General features: G+C 35.2%; 2 protein-coding genes across 2 annotated transcripts; one reads left to right on the plus strand and one right to left on the minus strand.

Annotated features, from left to right (window-relative positions):
- The first annotated feature begins 323 nt into the window (after nt 1-323).
- LOC123227459 (phospho-2-dehydro-3-deoxyheptonate aldolase 2, chloroplastic) lies at nt 324-2,794 on the plus strand. Its single transcript, XM_044652266.1, has 5 exons — nt 324-950; nt 1,071-1,348; nt 1,507-1,783; nt 1,890-2,135; nt 2,222-2,794. Exons 1-5 carry the CDS (start codon nt 432-434, stop codon nt 2,483-2,485), a joined length of 1,584 nt encoding a protein of 527 aa, XP_044508201.1. The 5' UTR covers nt 324-431; the 3' UTR covers nt 2,486-2,794.
- A 5,778-nt stretch (nt 2,795-8,572) lies between these two features.
- Nucleotides 8,573-13,510, minus strand: LOC123227590 (polyadenylate-binding protein 2). The gene is made up of 6 exons (XM_044652648.1): nt 13,281-13,510; nt 13,102-13,204; nt 12,395-12,465; nt 9,126-9,317; nt 8,890-9,017; nt 8,573-8,793 (listed from the first exon to the last, which is right to left on the minus strand). The coding sequence occupies exons 1-6, from the start codon at nt 13,392-13,394 to the stop codon at nt 8,742-8,744; spliced, it is 660 nt and encodes a 219-aa protein (XP_044508583.1). The 5' UTR covers nt 13,395-13,510; the 3' UTR covers nt 8,573-8,741.
- Nucleotides 13,511-16,111: the final 2,601 nt, after the last annotated feature.

The raw sequence follows: 16,111 nt of genomic DNA on the forward strand, positions 1-16,111 counted from the left end.
TGATAAATATTTAGATCTTTTATATATAACGGTATGTATCTGTTATTTCATCTAAACAGAAAAAATTGTTCTTTTTTCCATTTGCATGGGGAAAATATTTATTACTCTGCCCACGTGGTTTGTTAGATACAGTCATATATATATATATATATATATATATATATATATATATATTTTTTTTTTTTGTAATACAAAAAGGACCAGTCCCAGTCCTAACTAACTTCCCGGCATCCCCCGTTTGACTGTTCAACTTCACCAACCAAGTACCAAACATGGCTCTGGTAAGAAAAAGGTTAAAAAAATCCTATAAAACCCCACAAAAGGTCCTCTTTTCCTCCAAAGAGCCTCACCATATCCCTCCGCCTACTCTCTCTGCAAACAGAGAGACAACAACACTAAACACAAAAGCTAAACTTTGCTTTTTTTAGCAAATGGCTCTTTCTCAAACAACTCTCTCTTCCAAGTCTCTTTATGCCAATGCCCACTCTCTGTCATCCAACTCCCACCAACCATCTTTCTCTCTTCTTCCCCCCAACTCCAAACCCAGATATGTGCAGCCAATCACAGCCGTCCATGCGGCCGAACCCACCAAAAACAAGGTTGCTGTGGTGGAATCACCACCGGTCACCGTTTCGGGATCTGGGAAATGGACGCTAGATAGCTGGAAGAGCAAGAAAGCATTGCAGCTTCCGGAGTACCCGAATAAGGAGCAATTAGATGCTGTTTTGAAAACTCTGGAAGCTTTTCCTCCCCTGGTTTTTGCTGGAGAAGCAAGAAATTTGGAGGAGAAGCTTGGAGAAGCTGCCATGGGAAATGCTTTCTTGCTTCAGGGTGGTGACTGTGCTGAGAGTTTCAAGGAGTTCCATGCCAATAATATTAGAGACACTTTCAGGATCTTGTTGCAGATGGGTGCTGTGCTTATGTTTGGTGGGCAAGTGCCAGTGATTAAGGTTAGATAAATTTTAATTAAACTGTTGTTTGAATCAGTTTTAATTACTTTATTCAACGAAAATTTTGTGTGCTAATTAAAAGAGATAATTAAAAATTGAAAATGGGAATGGATAATTTAGGTTGGAAGAATGGCGGGTCAATTTGCAAAGCCAAGATCAGATCCATTTGAGGAGAAAAACGGAGTGAAGTTGCCAAGTTACAAGGGAGACAACATAAATGGTGATACTTTTGATGAGAAATCAAGAATTCCAGATCCTGAAAGGATGATTAGAGCTTACTGCCAAGCCGCAGCTACTCTTAATCTTCTTAGATCTTTTGCAACTGGAGGTTATGCTGCAATGCAGAGAGTTACTCAATGGAACCTTGATTTTGCTGAGAACAGTGAGCAGGGAGACAGGTCATTATTCCTAATTTGAACTGCTTTAAATTTATAAATTTACGATTGTTTAGAAATGTTACTTCAGTTATTATAGAAATTTTTAGGATTGTGATTATGATTATCCTTAGAATGTGAATTTGTGTTGTTTAAGTTAAAAGTATGAACCTGCTCAACAGGTACCACGAACTTGCTAACCGCGTCGATGAGGCCTTAGGATTCATGGCCGCAGCAGGGCTGACAGTGGATCATCCTATAATGAAATCAACTGACTTTTGGACTTCTCATGAATGCTTGCTTTTGCCTTATGAACAAGCACTCACCAGACAAGATTCCACTTCTGGTCTCTACTATGACTGCTCTGCTCACATGCTCTGGGTTGGGGAGCGTACTCGCCAGCTAGACGGCGCTCACGTCGAGTTCCTCAGAGGAATCGCCAACCCTCTTGGTATCAAGGTGCTTGCAATTCAATGTGCTCTTTGATCTATTTGTTCAGGATTAATTGGTAGTACTACTTCCATTCAGTAATTTCTTATCACTTGACCTGAAACTTATTTTTCAGGTTAGCAACAAAATGGATCCAAATGAGCTAGTAAAACTCGTTGAAATTCTAAATCCTAACAACAAGCCTGGAAGAATTACAATCATTTGCAGAATGGGAGCTGAAAACATGAGAGTGAAACTTCCCCATTTGGTCAGGGCAGTTCGCCGGTCTGGTCAAATTGTGACCTGGGTTTGTGATCCGATGCACGGAAACACTATTAAGGCACCATGTGGGCTCAAAACACGTCCCTTCGATGCAATCATGGTATAATTAATTTCCCCCAAATTCCATTTGTTTGCTTGAACCTTAACTTAAAATGTTGTGGTGACGGTTAACTTGCTCGTTGGCAGGCTGAGGTTCGTGCCTTCTTTGATGTTCATGAACAAGAAGGAAGCCACCCGGGCGGTATTCATCTAGAGATGACCGGGCAGAACGTGACAGAGTGCATTGGAGGATCTCGAACGGTGACTTTTGATGATTTGAGCTCACGCTATCACACACATTGTGACCCAAGGTTGAATGCATCTCAAGCTCTTGAGCTGTCCTTTATCATTGCCGAACGCCTTAGAAAGAGAAGAATTGGAACCCAACGTTTGCTTTCAATGGGAGTTTAAATCAATCCAAACATGTGCAATTTGATGTCCTTGGTGATTGCAAACCTATCTTTATTATTTTGGTAGTGAATAAAAGGGTCTCTACCAAACCCTTGTGTTGCAGCAGCTACGCACCATTCATTGTTTCATGAGCAACAAGAAAAAATCCTGCAATGTGCTCCAACTCAAAGCTGCAAAATTAAGGTGTTGGTAATCAACCCAGTTGAATTTTATATTTTATTCAGTATGTGTACTTGAGTATTTATGTAATATGAACAAGTTATTGTTTGAGAAATTGAAGAAATAAAGAAAAAGCCAGTATCATGTCAAGAATTTTCAGTTTATTTTCCTTTGATTTTTCTGTGAAATCTAGCTGGGAACAAAATATTTACATGAAGACAAGTGATAGATATACATGTTAAAAGATGATAATTTATCAGCCTGGCCATTGGGTATTTCGAGAGGCTACCAGTAAAGGAGAGAAGGATCATAATATCCTTCATTCAACTATACTTGGCAGACTTGTAATTTAGAATATTAAAAATACACATTCAGTTTTGAATATCTAATAAAATACTTAAATAATGTTATATAATTTAGTAATTTACAAAAATATTTTCAGATTATATAATAATATATCATCTAAATGCTAAATTGAGTTCTTAAAATTGGCTGCGAATAGCATCACCTAAGTTAGTTGGCACATGATGAATTAGATGGAGTTGGTTGTTTGATAGTTGAAGTTCGGTTCTGATAAATGATAATTGCGGTTCCATCACGTGGCTATCTGAATATCAAAACCAAATTTCATTTCTTTGACAATTTTAAGTTTATTTTTATTCACGTTATTCCCGCGCTGAAATCCATTACCTTTCAGTGCAAGAGGAAACCTTCAAGTATATTTGTTTCATTTAATTCATGTCTGGCTCTGGACTTTTCATGCTAACTTCCATTGTGTTGATTTTTGAAATCATAGAAATCTTTTGTGTTTTTAAGAGAAAGGGGATGATTGCGTGAGACTTAAAATAACACTAAACTTCTTGATAAGATTTTTATCACCAATCAAAACACATAATTTTGAATCTTTTGTAAGTGAAGCTATAATAGCAACAATAAGTATTTTACTAGAGTTTGGTTTGTATTTTAGTGAGATACGAATGAAACAAAAAATAAATAAAAAAGACAAAAGAATTTTAATGTGGGTTGATTCAATGATTAAAATACTTATATTAATGATGTAATTATTAGTTGTTATATATCTTTAAAACATTGAATATAATAAATAGAATATCTGACTATGTTCGTACTTTAATGAGTATACAAATATATAGGATGATAAGAGGATTCTTAATTTAAATACGATTTTATAGATTTATTTATATCTTAATTGAAGTAAAATAAAATAATTACAATAACAAAAATATTCTAATTAGGAAGGTAAAGATAACTTTCCCTTGTTATCACAAAAGAAAAAAAATGAAAATTCTTTTAGAAGATTTTGAGGTAATTTGTTGCTAACTGGAGGTCTTCTTGTTGCTCGAGATAGAATCTTTGCCTGCATCCCTTGTTTTTGGTGGACAGAAAGTGTTCCTTAATTGTTGGTCTTGTGGTTGGTCATTGGTCATAGTTTCTTGAATAGGTTTTTTCGAATAAACACTTCTTAGTGAGATATCCTATGAGTTGAAAAATATCCTATAACAATTATTCCTATTTCTTCGAGTGCAAGAAAGACTTCAAGAACTTTGATCACTATCTTTTTTGTGTGAGTTGTTGACACACAAAGATTGTCATATTTTTGTGATATTGATATCATAATGACTCTGTACATTTTAAGTCGAATATCAACTTATCATTCTACTTTCCTATGAAATGTGGTCGAATGTGCATTGTTCGAATCATAGGTTGGTTGAAACATGTTTATGTATTACATTGAACAGTCAAGCCTCTTTTTGGCTATAAAAGGAGAGGAGTTAGCTCGAGCCATTCATGCTTCACAAACTTTTCTTCTCATGCTATACTTGTTGGTCTTATGATAATATGCTCTTTCGTTTGTAAATCAAAGGAATATCATCATTGCCTCTTAAGAAGATGAATTACTTAACCTTAGAGTTTCCAATCATAGAGGTTCTAACATATTTTGTTATTTTTTACAGGTGAAAGTTGACACAATATTCTTTCAAACGTGACGAAAGAGGGAAGTTCAGAGTTTGAGTCCTCTCTAAAAGGATGTGGTGGATAAGTATCCTAGTGGCTTTCTAGATCGGTTGGTATGGGGTGCATGTTTTCTTACCGTTGTACCAGATAGGAGTATGCACCCCTCATGGGTACATAGAGGTATCTTAAGTCATCATGGCTTTCCTAAGGCAGACATGTTGAACACCCTTCTATAAGCGGGTTACATTGCTAGAGGGATTTGGATGCTTGAGTCCTTCTTCACATCTCACCTTGGAATCCATTTGAAGAACAATGTGAGATGGACACTCATGTCTTTGTTCAATGGGTTCTTCAAGGTAATTCTTGATAGCTTAAATTCTTATGAAACTCGATTTTTTCTTGTAAAGATGAAACTTTAGTAAGAAAACATAAATTTTTAGATAGTTGTATAGTTTTCAACTTGATGATGTTTTCTAAGTAGTTTATTTATGCTATAACTTCCAGGCAATGTTTGGTCTTCTGTTTAGGAGAGGATCTAGTCCTTTGAAAATAAGACATGGAAGTATAGTCATAATTGACAATTGCAGAAAAGAGCTTGTGTGACCAAGGATAAAATATTGCAGATGGTAGTCCACCTTGGTTGGTGGATAATGGTTCTAGATGAAATGTTATCACATCAAGTGCTTATGCTCAAGAGGTCCTTTCTCATTGATTTGCTAAAAGAATAAGAAAGTTCCAAAGGTTGAGTTCTCATTGTGGCAAGAAACTTAGGGAAAAGTCCAAGAATAATTCTTTGCATGTTCAAGAACAATTTTATGCCTCTTCTATTGGTAGTGTTACTAGATAATAAGTTTGGATTGATTGTTTTATCTCGAGATCATCTGATATTTTTTCAGTTGGTGTTTGTTAATAAAGGATATTCATTTGTTATTTCTACATTTTATGATATAGTTGGGTGCATGTAAGTTATCAAATGTTTAAGTGAATGCATACTCTATTAGTTAAGTAATGTGGCACTTCCCTTTAGAAGGCAGTATCTTTGGGAGAAGGTGTTACAATATTGTTTGTCATGGTCTATTGTAGCATTAACATGAGAGGGCACTGAGTGAATTTTATTGTTTAGATGAAGGCATGCTATGTATGTATATAGGCATTATCCATTGATTTAAGTCAAACAATAAGCCTATGTATAGTGATAATTTAAGGGCAAGGTTTATTTGATGGAAGACTGTCTCATTGGTGGAGAACCACTAGTTGCTAAGGTGAATTTCGCTACCTTATATGGAAAGGCTGGATAGGCATTCAAGAAGTCATGTATCAATGGACTTGGAGTTAGACAATTAGGGCTCCTTATGTCGTTGTTAGCCAAAGTTATAATACTAGGTTCGCAACACTTTGGGTTGCGGTTGTTAGCCTAAAATGTCAACCTTGTTAAATAGAATGTATCATCTAATACTTATGAACATTTTATGTTTTCCTTATTTGGGGAAAGGTCTTAAATATGTGAGTGCTACTTGGACAACATTGGCTTCTTGTCAAGTAATGTTGGGAGGGTCACCTTTGGCTAGCTTTAGTTGTGAGATGTCAACTGTCAGAGTTGACTGATTGTGTTTTGTAGAATGGGATGGTTTTAGGTTGATATCAGATTCTTTAGAAGACTAATTATCTAAGACCTTTTTTTGCCACCTTCTATAGTTATTGGAAAAGGCTAATTACAAAAGTTTACAACAATAGAATGTGGTAGAGACCTTTTTATCTAGTCTTAATTCAAACATAACTTAGTAGATTTATTCATATCCTTATTGGACTAAAAGAAAATATTTACATCATTAGAAATATCTTTATTAAGAAGATGAATATAGTTTCCCCTTATTGTCACATAAAATAATATGACTTCCTTGTAAAAGACTTTGAAGTAATTTATTACTAAATGCAAGTCTTCTTACTATCTTGGGGTAGAATATCTACTTACATCCTTTGTTGTTTGGCGGATTAAAAGTCCTCCTTAGTTGTTGGTCCTGCAATTGATCACTAGTCGTAGTTACCCAATATGTTTAGAGACTGTTCTTTTGGAAATAACTTAGAGACTAGAGAACACTAGATAACAAAAGGCCAAAAGACTTATTCCCACGCAAGGTATAGTGAAACCCCTAAACTCATACCCTTAAACTTTTAAAAATGTAAACACATACCTATCACCCAAACTCTATTAAAATTTTCTATTAGAGTCAAAGGTAAAATCATTATTTTACTAGTAATATTAAAAAATTATAATTTTTCTTATTTCCCTACCTAGGTTTTAAAAACGAACAACTTTATCTCTGCTTAAATATTTCCAGTTTTGAAAAGTGACTATTCCCCCCCTCCCCCCAACACTTAGGTTTTTTTTTTCTCTCCCCTCTGACCACCACTCCATCACCTATGACTTTCTCTTCCCACCCTCATTGTCAGAATTGTTCAGCCGCCTACCTCGAAAGCTTGTGCGACGAACAGACGAAGACGAATTGTCTCTTTCTCTTCAGAGATAAAGAAATCGACAAGGAGATGAAGTCTCTTCGTCGAATGAAGAGATGGCATCTCTTCATCGAATGAAGAAACGACTTCGCTTCATCAAATGAAGAGATGACGTCTTTTCATTGAACAACCTCCTATGACGGTTGTCTAGACGATTTTGATAGTGAGGGTGGGAAGAGAAAGTTGCCAGTGACGGAATGATTGTCGAAGAGGGGAGAAAATAAAAACCTAGGTGGGGGGGGGGGGGGGGGGGAGAGGGGGGGATAATCACTTTTCAAAATTGGAAATGTTTAGGTAAATGTGAAGTTATTAGTTTTCAAAACCTAAAGAGAGAAAAAGATAAAATTATAATTTTTTAATATTACTGATAAAATAATGGTTTTACATTTTAATTTTAACAAAAAATTTTAATAGATTTTGAGTAATGAGTGGATATTTGAGTTTTTAAAAGTTAGAAGGTATAGGGTTGAGTTTTCACCATACCTTGGGTGGGAAGAACTCTTTTGGCCAACAACAAAACCATCTCAAAGTCATCCTATAATTAACTCCAACAACAATTAAGAATTGTACTCAAATCTCATTCACAAACAGAATTATTAGTGGCAATGCTGCAGCTCAGGCAAATGAATTGACATAAAAGGAAATAATATTTAAAACGTTTTACAGCTGCTGACCTCTCTACAGGGTTGTTGTGATGTCTGTAGCAAAGGGTCCACTCTGAGCTTGCAAATAGCCTTCAATTTGTGACATTTGTCTCACCCTCATTCTCACTACTCATATTGCCTTCATGTTGTTTGGCTGGTGTTTTTAAATCAAGCCCTAATTGAAGAGCACCTGGCTTGCCTTGTTTTGTTTTGTTTGTTTTTTTTTTTCCGTATAATGATATATGTTTACGGGAATCGTTATGTTATTTTGTTATAGTATAAGATTGTATTAATAAATTAGCATAATTTTTCCAAAATTATGATATGAAACTTGTAAATAAAAAATATAAAACTTGTGAAATGCATGGTGGTGCTCAGAACAATTGCCCTTTAAATTATTGTGTAAATTAATGCGTTCTGGTTGATGATGAGGACAGTCAATTATTATGATTGAATTATTGAAATAGAAATCGCAATAATTGGTAACTTTCTGTCCCTACTATCAAGATGGGTAACATCTAAAATACTTGATGTCTATTCAATGTCTTAATCAAGCATTAAACCGGCATCATGATTCATATTTATAAGGATATATGGTCAAGAGTTGGACAACGTAAAACATTGCGCATAGCGGCTCATGCAACTTAGAATCAATTAATTAGTTCCCTGATTGTATGAGCCGCTATGACCACTGAGTTTATTTAATTGCTATGACCACTAAATAATTATATTATAGAAGTTTATTTAATTGCTATGACCACTAAGTTCCCTGATTTAAAAAAAAAACAACCCATGCTTGGAACTGATAAATTGTCTAAGTTCAATTAGAAATTCAATGATTTTTGGTGACCATGCATGACAAATAACAAATGAGTATCTAAAAGATAGTACATATAATTGGAGTTCCCGGATGTAATCCTCCATAACATAATAATACCAATCCTCTTTTAACACAAGCAGAGTCTCTACTGATAGTAGGGCATGTATCGCATTGGCCTTCTGAACCTAGGAACCTTCCTGCAACGAGGTTTCAGAGATGAAAATGAGTCAAAAGGTAAGATACAATGTTACTGTCAACCAAACAGGACTACTGAGCATTGCTTCAGACATTACCCATATCCATTCGGGGAGTTGAAATAAGGAGGAACGTAAGGCCTCCTACCCCGGAATCCCATGTAGGGATTGAATCGCCTTCCACGATACTGCTTCATCCCAGGGACATTGGTCCTTTTAGGCAATACCTGGGAATTGCATCAAGCAATCACATAAGCATTTGAAATTACAAACCCCATTCCTGATTTTATGATTGAAAGTTCTCATACTTCATTTCTTTTAAGAACTTGAGTTACCTTCAGCTGGCGACCATGTAATTCAGACTCATTCAGTTGAAGAGCTTCTTGAATAGCTTCTACTTCAACAAATTCCACATAGGCAAAACCCTTTGGTTGGCCAAACTTGTCCGTCAGAATGGTAACCCTGTTTACTGTACCACAGGACTGGAAATGTTGCTGCACTTCTTCAGGTGTGCATGCATAATCAACCTACATGTCAAATTCAGTTGAAGACTTTAGTTGGCAAAAGCAATCAAAGCTCCCAAATTTAGAAATTTGAAAATTGATCACAGTATCAATTCAAAAAGGAGCCAAAAATGCAAACAAGTTGATCCCACAAACAGTTCTCCAAGCAACACACAATCCATTCACTTTACACACTGATAATCACTTGTATCTTCATACATGAAGAAAGTAGCCAAGTAAATCTCATTTGATTTACAGGCAACATACTCTCCCTCTAAATCTTTGTATTTCTTATTTACCATTATCCCTATTTGCATCCACTAATCAGAGGTAATTCAGCTCCATAAAGCAAGGTACTTCAACAGTAGTTGGATAATTCTCCGGCAATCAACATTAATTCAGCATTTCACCATCCCAAAAAACATAACTACAATCATGTATTTTATCTTCCTATTTTTGAAAATTTCAAACATATTTTCACTTAAAAGAGGTCTGAACTAAGTACAATCATCTTCCACATAACACTGATGTGAATATCCACAAAAGATTTTGGAGATAATAGGAACAGCATAATTTTGATCCGAATCATTATGTCCACATAATTCCTTCAGCATTGAATGAGAAAGGTTCTTATCAAACAAATTATTGTAGAAATGAATTACAAAAGTAAAATCCCATCTGAAGTGATCTTACAGACTAATATCCAAAGAAAAAAATCTGGATAAATAGGAGATAATAAATTAAAACTTAAGGCAAAGGCTGTGGAGTGCAATGACCAACAATTAATGAAAAGTTTTAGAATAGAAACAACCTCACACCATCTTAAGTATTGCAGTAGATGAACAATTCGTGTATCACACTTTAAACTTTGGAGATCTCTAGTAAAACGCGTATTAACTCTCAGATTAAATTATGTCAATGGAATTTCTCTCCCAGGTTACTTTAAAACAACTTTAGATATTAAGTGATAAGAAAAATCCAAATAACTGGTGAGCTACGCAAGTGATTGCAAAAATCATATTTCATTTGCAAAGAAATTTAAATATCTATGTTAGTCAAGAATCTCCATGGCTGAGGTGTGTCTTAAATAAAACATTGCACTTAAAACAAAAATGAGTAAGTCATGTTCAAGGCACCATCAACAGCATACAAATATTCTTCTGGGAAACAAGTTGCAAGCAAGGGATAAGGCCATAAGGAAGCCAAAAAACAAAAAGAAAAAGAAGTGAATAAACGCATGCCTCTCACCACATATTGTCAAATGACCACAAATTTGAGAGGCTCCAGTGAAAAACTCCACCAGCAGCAGGAGGGCTCTTTTGACTTAGTGTGCATAGCCCATTTTGCCTATCAACTTCAAAGAAAACAGGCTTTGTTCTCTGGCTGGCAGAAGTTGAAAACTCTTAACTTGCATTTACTTCCATCCACTCCAGCAATCCTTTTCAAATGCCTTTTACAGGTGAGTCTTTCACCGTAATGTCACTTCATACACAATTAACCCACATTTTCTAATGCTTCACTCATCTCTTTCCTTGTTTCCATTTCTTCAACAATTAATTCTTTTGAGTTTTCTTTTTTTTTTTTTTCACATATTTTTTCAGCTTTCTTTTTTCTATTAAATACTTTTCAATTTCTTTTTCAAGACTTTCTTTTCTCAGTTTTCTCCCTTTTTTTATTCTTTTTCCTTGTTTCATTTTAAAATTCATACATGTAGGGATCACTTTGCTCCATTCAAATACAGGCCTATATAAGAACAATAACTTTGACCCACCCTCAAAATAATGTAAAATTATCACAGCATTAGTATACAGAGATTTGGAGGAATAAGAACCCCGCGATCATTGTAATACATGGTATCAAACCATTATACTACTAAAGCTGAGAACTGCCCACATTCAAACCAAACACAAATAGAAGTTAACATAAACAGTGTTTCAAGGCTAAATGAATCAATTAAGGAGAGCATTAAGCAGGACACAAATATCTACACATAAGACTCAATTAAGAAGAGTGTGGCAGATAGGAGAATTTCACCATACTAAATGAAGAATAATAAATATCAGTAGCTTGAGAAATGTACACGAACCAGCAAAAGTACAGCCTAACTAAAATGGTTTGTGACAAAATGGATGTGGGAGGAAGTTTATATAAGTTTCATTGGTACTCTCACATCATACAGAAAGTCCATCCTATTGACAATAACTATGAGAAACAATACAGACTTTGTCTTCTCTTATTACTCAAGGTGACAACAAAATAAAAACTACTGAAAGTCAAAGGAAAAATAATATTAATTTTTTTTTAATGACCCACATACACAACAGTATAATTCATATGTGCTTAGCCAATTCACAGTCATGTCTCAAAAAGGTTTGGTATAGGAAATACTATAGGGAATTGACTCCACAGTACAATCAACCTTGTGTATTGCACTACTTAGTTGTAGTTGCATCCAACAAGAATCTAAAAACTAAATTTATGGAACAACTTTTCATCAACCTTATATTTTAGTACAGGCACACAAGAAAAGTCCTTAATCCTTTGCCAACAACTTTTCTTTCCTAGAACTTAATTACTGCCACTTTACTGATCTACAACTTCATCAAGGAAAAAAGAGGCTTTAACAGGGCCCAAAATTCAAGGTGGCATCAACAGGAAGACAACACTAAATATGCATTGCAGATATACAATCTCTAGTGACCTGGGAATATCAGTCAAGCAGGAATGAATCCAAACACTATTAGCCAAATTCGGTTCATAAGTGGCAAATTTGGTTCATAAGTGGCAACTAAGTAATGATCTCAGAGTTCTAACAAAACATATTTGTTATCATGAAAGTGTTACCCCTAAGCTTAAAATTTCTTTTTAAGACATTTCCACAGCCAAACATTATAGTAAGACCAAGTTCTACAGTGAAAAGTACAGATACTACCAAAAATCTAAAGCTCCACAGAAATCAAATAAACAGTGCCAAAAACATTAATTGTGGGAGACAATATCACATCAATAACTCCAAAAGAACAGAAAATAACACAAAATTAGCCATATATTATTTCTAGGATAGGTTATGCATCAGAAGAAAGAAGTATCATGTGTCTCACATTGCCAACAAATACTGATCTTGAATCTGCTTCCTCCCTGTTTGCTTGATTAGCGGCTGCACTAGCAGGATCTGTGTAAAAAGTAACAGTGAGGAAGATAATAAATATATTGCTAATTTAAGCAAGAAATAGTATATAGGGATTGAAACTAGGTGTAAAGGGAACCCTGTGACTTAAAGTTACTCAATAAAGCAAGGGAGTAAATAAGCGTTTTGGTTGGAATGGAACTTAAACACAGTCCAAAATTTAAAAAAACAAACAGTTCCCAATTATCAATAATGCAACAAAGTTCATTTTAAATGCAGTTAAAAACCTTAAACTATCAATTGGAAGAAAAAAAGAATAGAAGCTTGTATATGTAGAAGGCCTATGTTTTCCTCCTAATACGGCCTAGACACCCAACAATCGTCCCATTTGTGAATCCCAGGAATGGAAGCGCTCCATATCCAAAACTCAAGATGCACAAGAAACTGAAGGGATAACACAACAAAATCCTATACTAAGACTTGATAAATAATAACCACAGAGGTAAGTGGTACTCGATTCATAAAAACAAAAAAACCTAATTACAATAACTGTTCCGTGATTAAATTTTACCAAAAATCATGCATAAAAGTTTGGATCTATACAAACCCAACACAATTAAAAAAAATAATCACAATCTGAAGCCACAATTTCTTCAACTAAATTAGAAATGAGAAGCAAACCTGAAACGGCACCCATCTCTTTCTCAACCTTGGCCTGCATCTCGCGAAGAGCTGCAGCTTCGTCCTCCATCTCCTTCAACCGCTTCTTCATCTCGTCTAATTCCTGCAAAAATAAACCATTTTAGATCTATCAAATCCTAGCGTTTCAACTGAAAGTAGGGAGTTTTTTAAGTCACCACCTTGACGGCGTCCTCATCGGCAGCCGACATGTCGACGTCTGCGTTGTGACCATCCATGTCACCCTCCATGTCGGGGATTTCGCCTCCGTACACCTCGTGTTCTTCTTCATCCATTGCCGCTGTCTTATTTTTTTTAGTTTCTCCTTTCTTCTGGTTCTGGCCGCCGAGGGTTTTTTATTTACTTCATCTGTCCCACACAGGAGGCAATATAACAAAGAAAACTGGGTTATTAAAAAAAATACAACAAGATGGCCGGTGTATATATTTTTACCGTATTTTTTATATGTATAATAAATATATTATAAAAAGTGTATAGTTTAAAAAATACTCTTGTGATGAGAAAAGAGTGAGTATTACACTATTACACTGTTTACATATTAAAAAATTCTGCAGGCAATTTCTTTTTGTAAAATACAAGAATCCTTGCAAAAACACATTTTTAGGAAGTTACGTTTTGAATATAAAACCCCATGGCTATTCACTTTTCCCAAATTAATTAATAAATTATATCCCTTTTCAAGCCTCCACCAAATTAATTGAAAGATTTTCTTTTCCCTTTTCAAGCTTTCACCAACTCACTTTCCAAGCCGCTACTAAATCTTTGAAGCCGCTACTAAATCTTTGAAGCCGCTACGATGAAGAAGAAGAAGCAGCTGATGTGGACGTCTATGCCAACGAGAAGGAGAACCAATGCCAATGATGAACGTTTTATTCACCAACATTGATGAGATCGAACGATCCATCCACTGATGCCATCATCTGAATCTGATTGACTAAGGAAGAATGGTAAACCAAGTTTTGTGGGTTAGTGTTTTCTACTTAGATTTGTTTATTGTAATTTTGTTGATGTATTATAATTTTTGGTTTTTGATGTTGGTGTATGAATAGATCTATACAAAAAGGGATTTTTGTTGTGATGATAATATAGTTTGGGTGTGTGACAATTAATTTTGATTTGGTTTTCACTGATTTGAGAAGTTGGATTATAAGAGATCTGAAAAATTTTTGAAGATAGAGAGATATCCAGATATCGCCTCATATTAGGCAATACTAGATAAGATATCGCCTATCGCCTTGTATGCTTGTAAAAGTTTTCTAATGGTATTTGTTTTATATATATGCTATAATGTTTATCATAAAAAAATAAAAATAAAAAAATAAAGATAAAAATAAAAAGAGAAGTTGCTAGTCAGTGCAGGTTTGTGGTATTTATTTTTCTTTCATTTGTTTTCTATTTGTATTATAGGAGCACCGAATCAATATCCAAGAGGGAGCATATAGGTTTCATGAAGGGTATAAATTTAATGCGCAAATGATTGTCTAAATAAAGATGGATGTTGTTAGCATCATAAACCAGAAATTGATGATAACGCAATGAGAGATATTCCGAACAACCTGTTTTGGCCAATTTTTGGGTTTGGAGGAGATTCACTTTAGTGTTATTCTAATACATGTTATGCTTTTCCATCTAATTAACTAGAGACAACATGATAGAGAACTATGGTTCCGAATAAATGGTATGGAAGTAAGTTTCGAGCCAATAGAGTTTGCACTTGTCACAAGTCTTTTATTTGGAGATGACATAGATATGTCGCACTACATGAATTGCTTAAAAACTCCTAGCTTAATGCTACAATACTTCCTAGGGCTTAGTAGATCATTACGGTATCAAGACATCAAAGGAACGATTGATGACCAGATTTGGGGTGATAATGATGAGGATGACGTAAAGTTTGTCATTTTGTATTTAGTGCATTCCTTTGTTCTAAGGGCAAACAATAGGAATGTGGTGTCCGATCAAATATTGCATCTTGTTGATGATCCAGATGCATTTAATCGGTATCCATGGTGTGTTGTCATGAAATAAGATAGTAGACTCTATGTGGCAGGGTATAAATGGAAGATATGAGTATTGTCTACAAAAGTATGATGCATACACAAGGCCACCCCCCATTGTCAATTACCCGGTTATAGATTTTCCCATTGCATTCCAGATAAGCAATGTTTTACCATTCTAGCAAATAATTTGCTTACATGTTATCATTAGTACTAACCAACTCAATGTCCTTTTTTAATGTAGTTTTGGATTTATGAGACTGTGAACAACTTATTGCCACATGTGTTACTTATCACAAATGGTCGTGTTCTACGAATGCTTAAATGGAGGACCCTTTTCCTTCCAACATGGGATGATGTTGAAGCAATTATGGGCACACCTACAGTAAGTGGAAGTTACAACAAAGTTTTGTCAATTGATATAATATACTATAATGATATATTTTGTTAAATGACAATAAAGTTTTATTTTATTTGTTTTAGGATTTCATTACAATTGTATTGCGTCCAACACTCCTTGATCGAGAGAGGAGTGGTATATTAGGATATTGGAGTTCACAAGAGAAAAGTCACCTATCGTGTCATCCGATGAGAAGACCACAAAATCAGTTGACAATTTGCATGCGGTCTCGAGACATCATGCTTCTTATCAATCATCTTCTTATGGTGCGCAGACCTCATATATGCTTATGTCATCCCCCCTCCGTTTGGGTCTCCCCTATATGGTAGTCCACATCATAGGGATCTCGGGCCAATATTCCAAGCACATCCCCACACATACGAATGTCCTCACCATACATGTCAACCTCTCGAATGTTACACCCCCGAGAGTCTCATAGGTTGACCCTTACTAGACACTCATTTCATGGTGCTATATATAATGATGTATCAGAGGATAGTCTCTAGTAGCTCCTGTGCCAATAGGCTTCCATGATTGGCCTTTAGATGCAACAATAGCTTAACTGACATGTTTGGATGATGTAAGGGGAGATGCA

Source organism: Mangifera indica, chromosome 1, assembly GCF_011075055.1.
Source record: "Mangifera indica cultivar Alphonso chromosome 1, CATAS_Mindica_2.1, whole genome shotgun sequence".
In the NCBI taxonomy this organism is placed as follows: domain Eukaryota; kingdom Viridiplantae; phylum Streptophyta; class Magnoliopsida; order Sapindales; family Anacardiaceae; genus Mangifera; species Mangifera indica.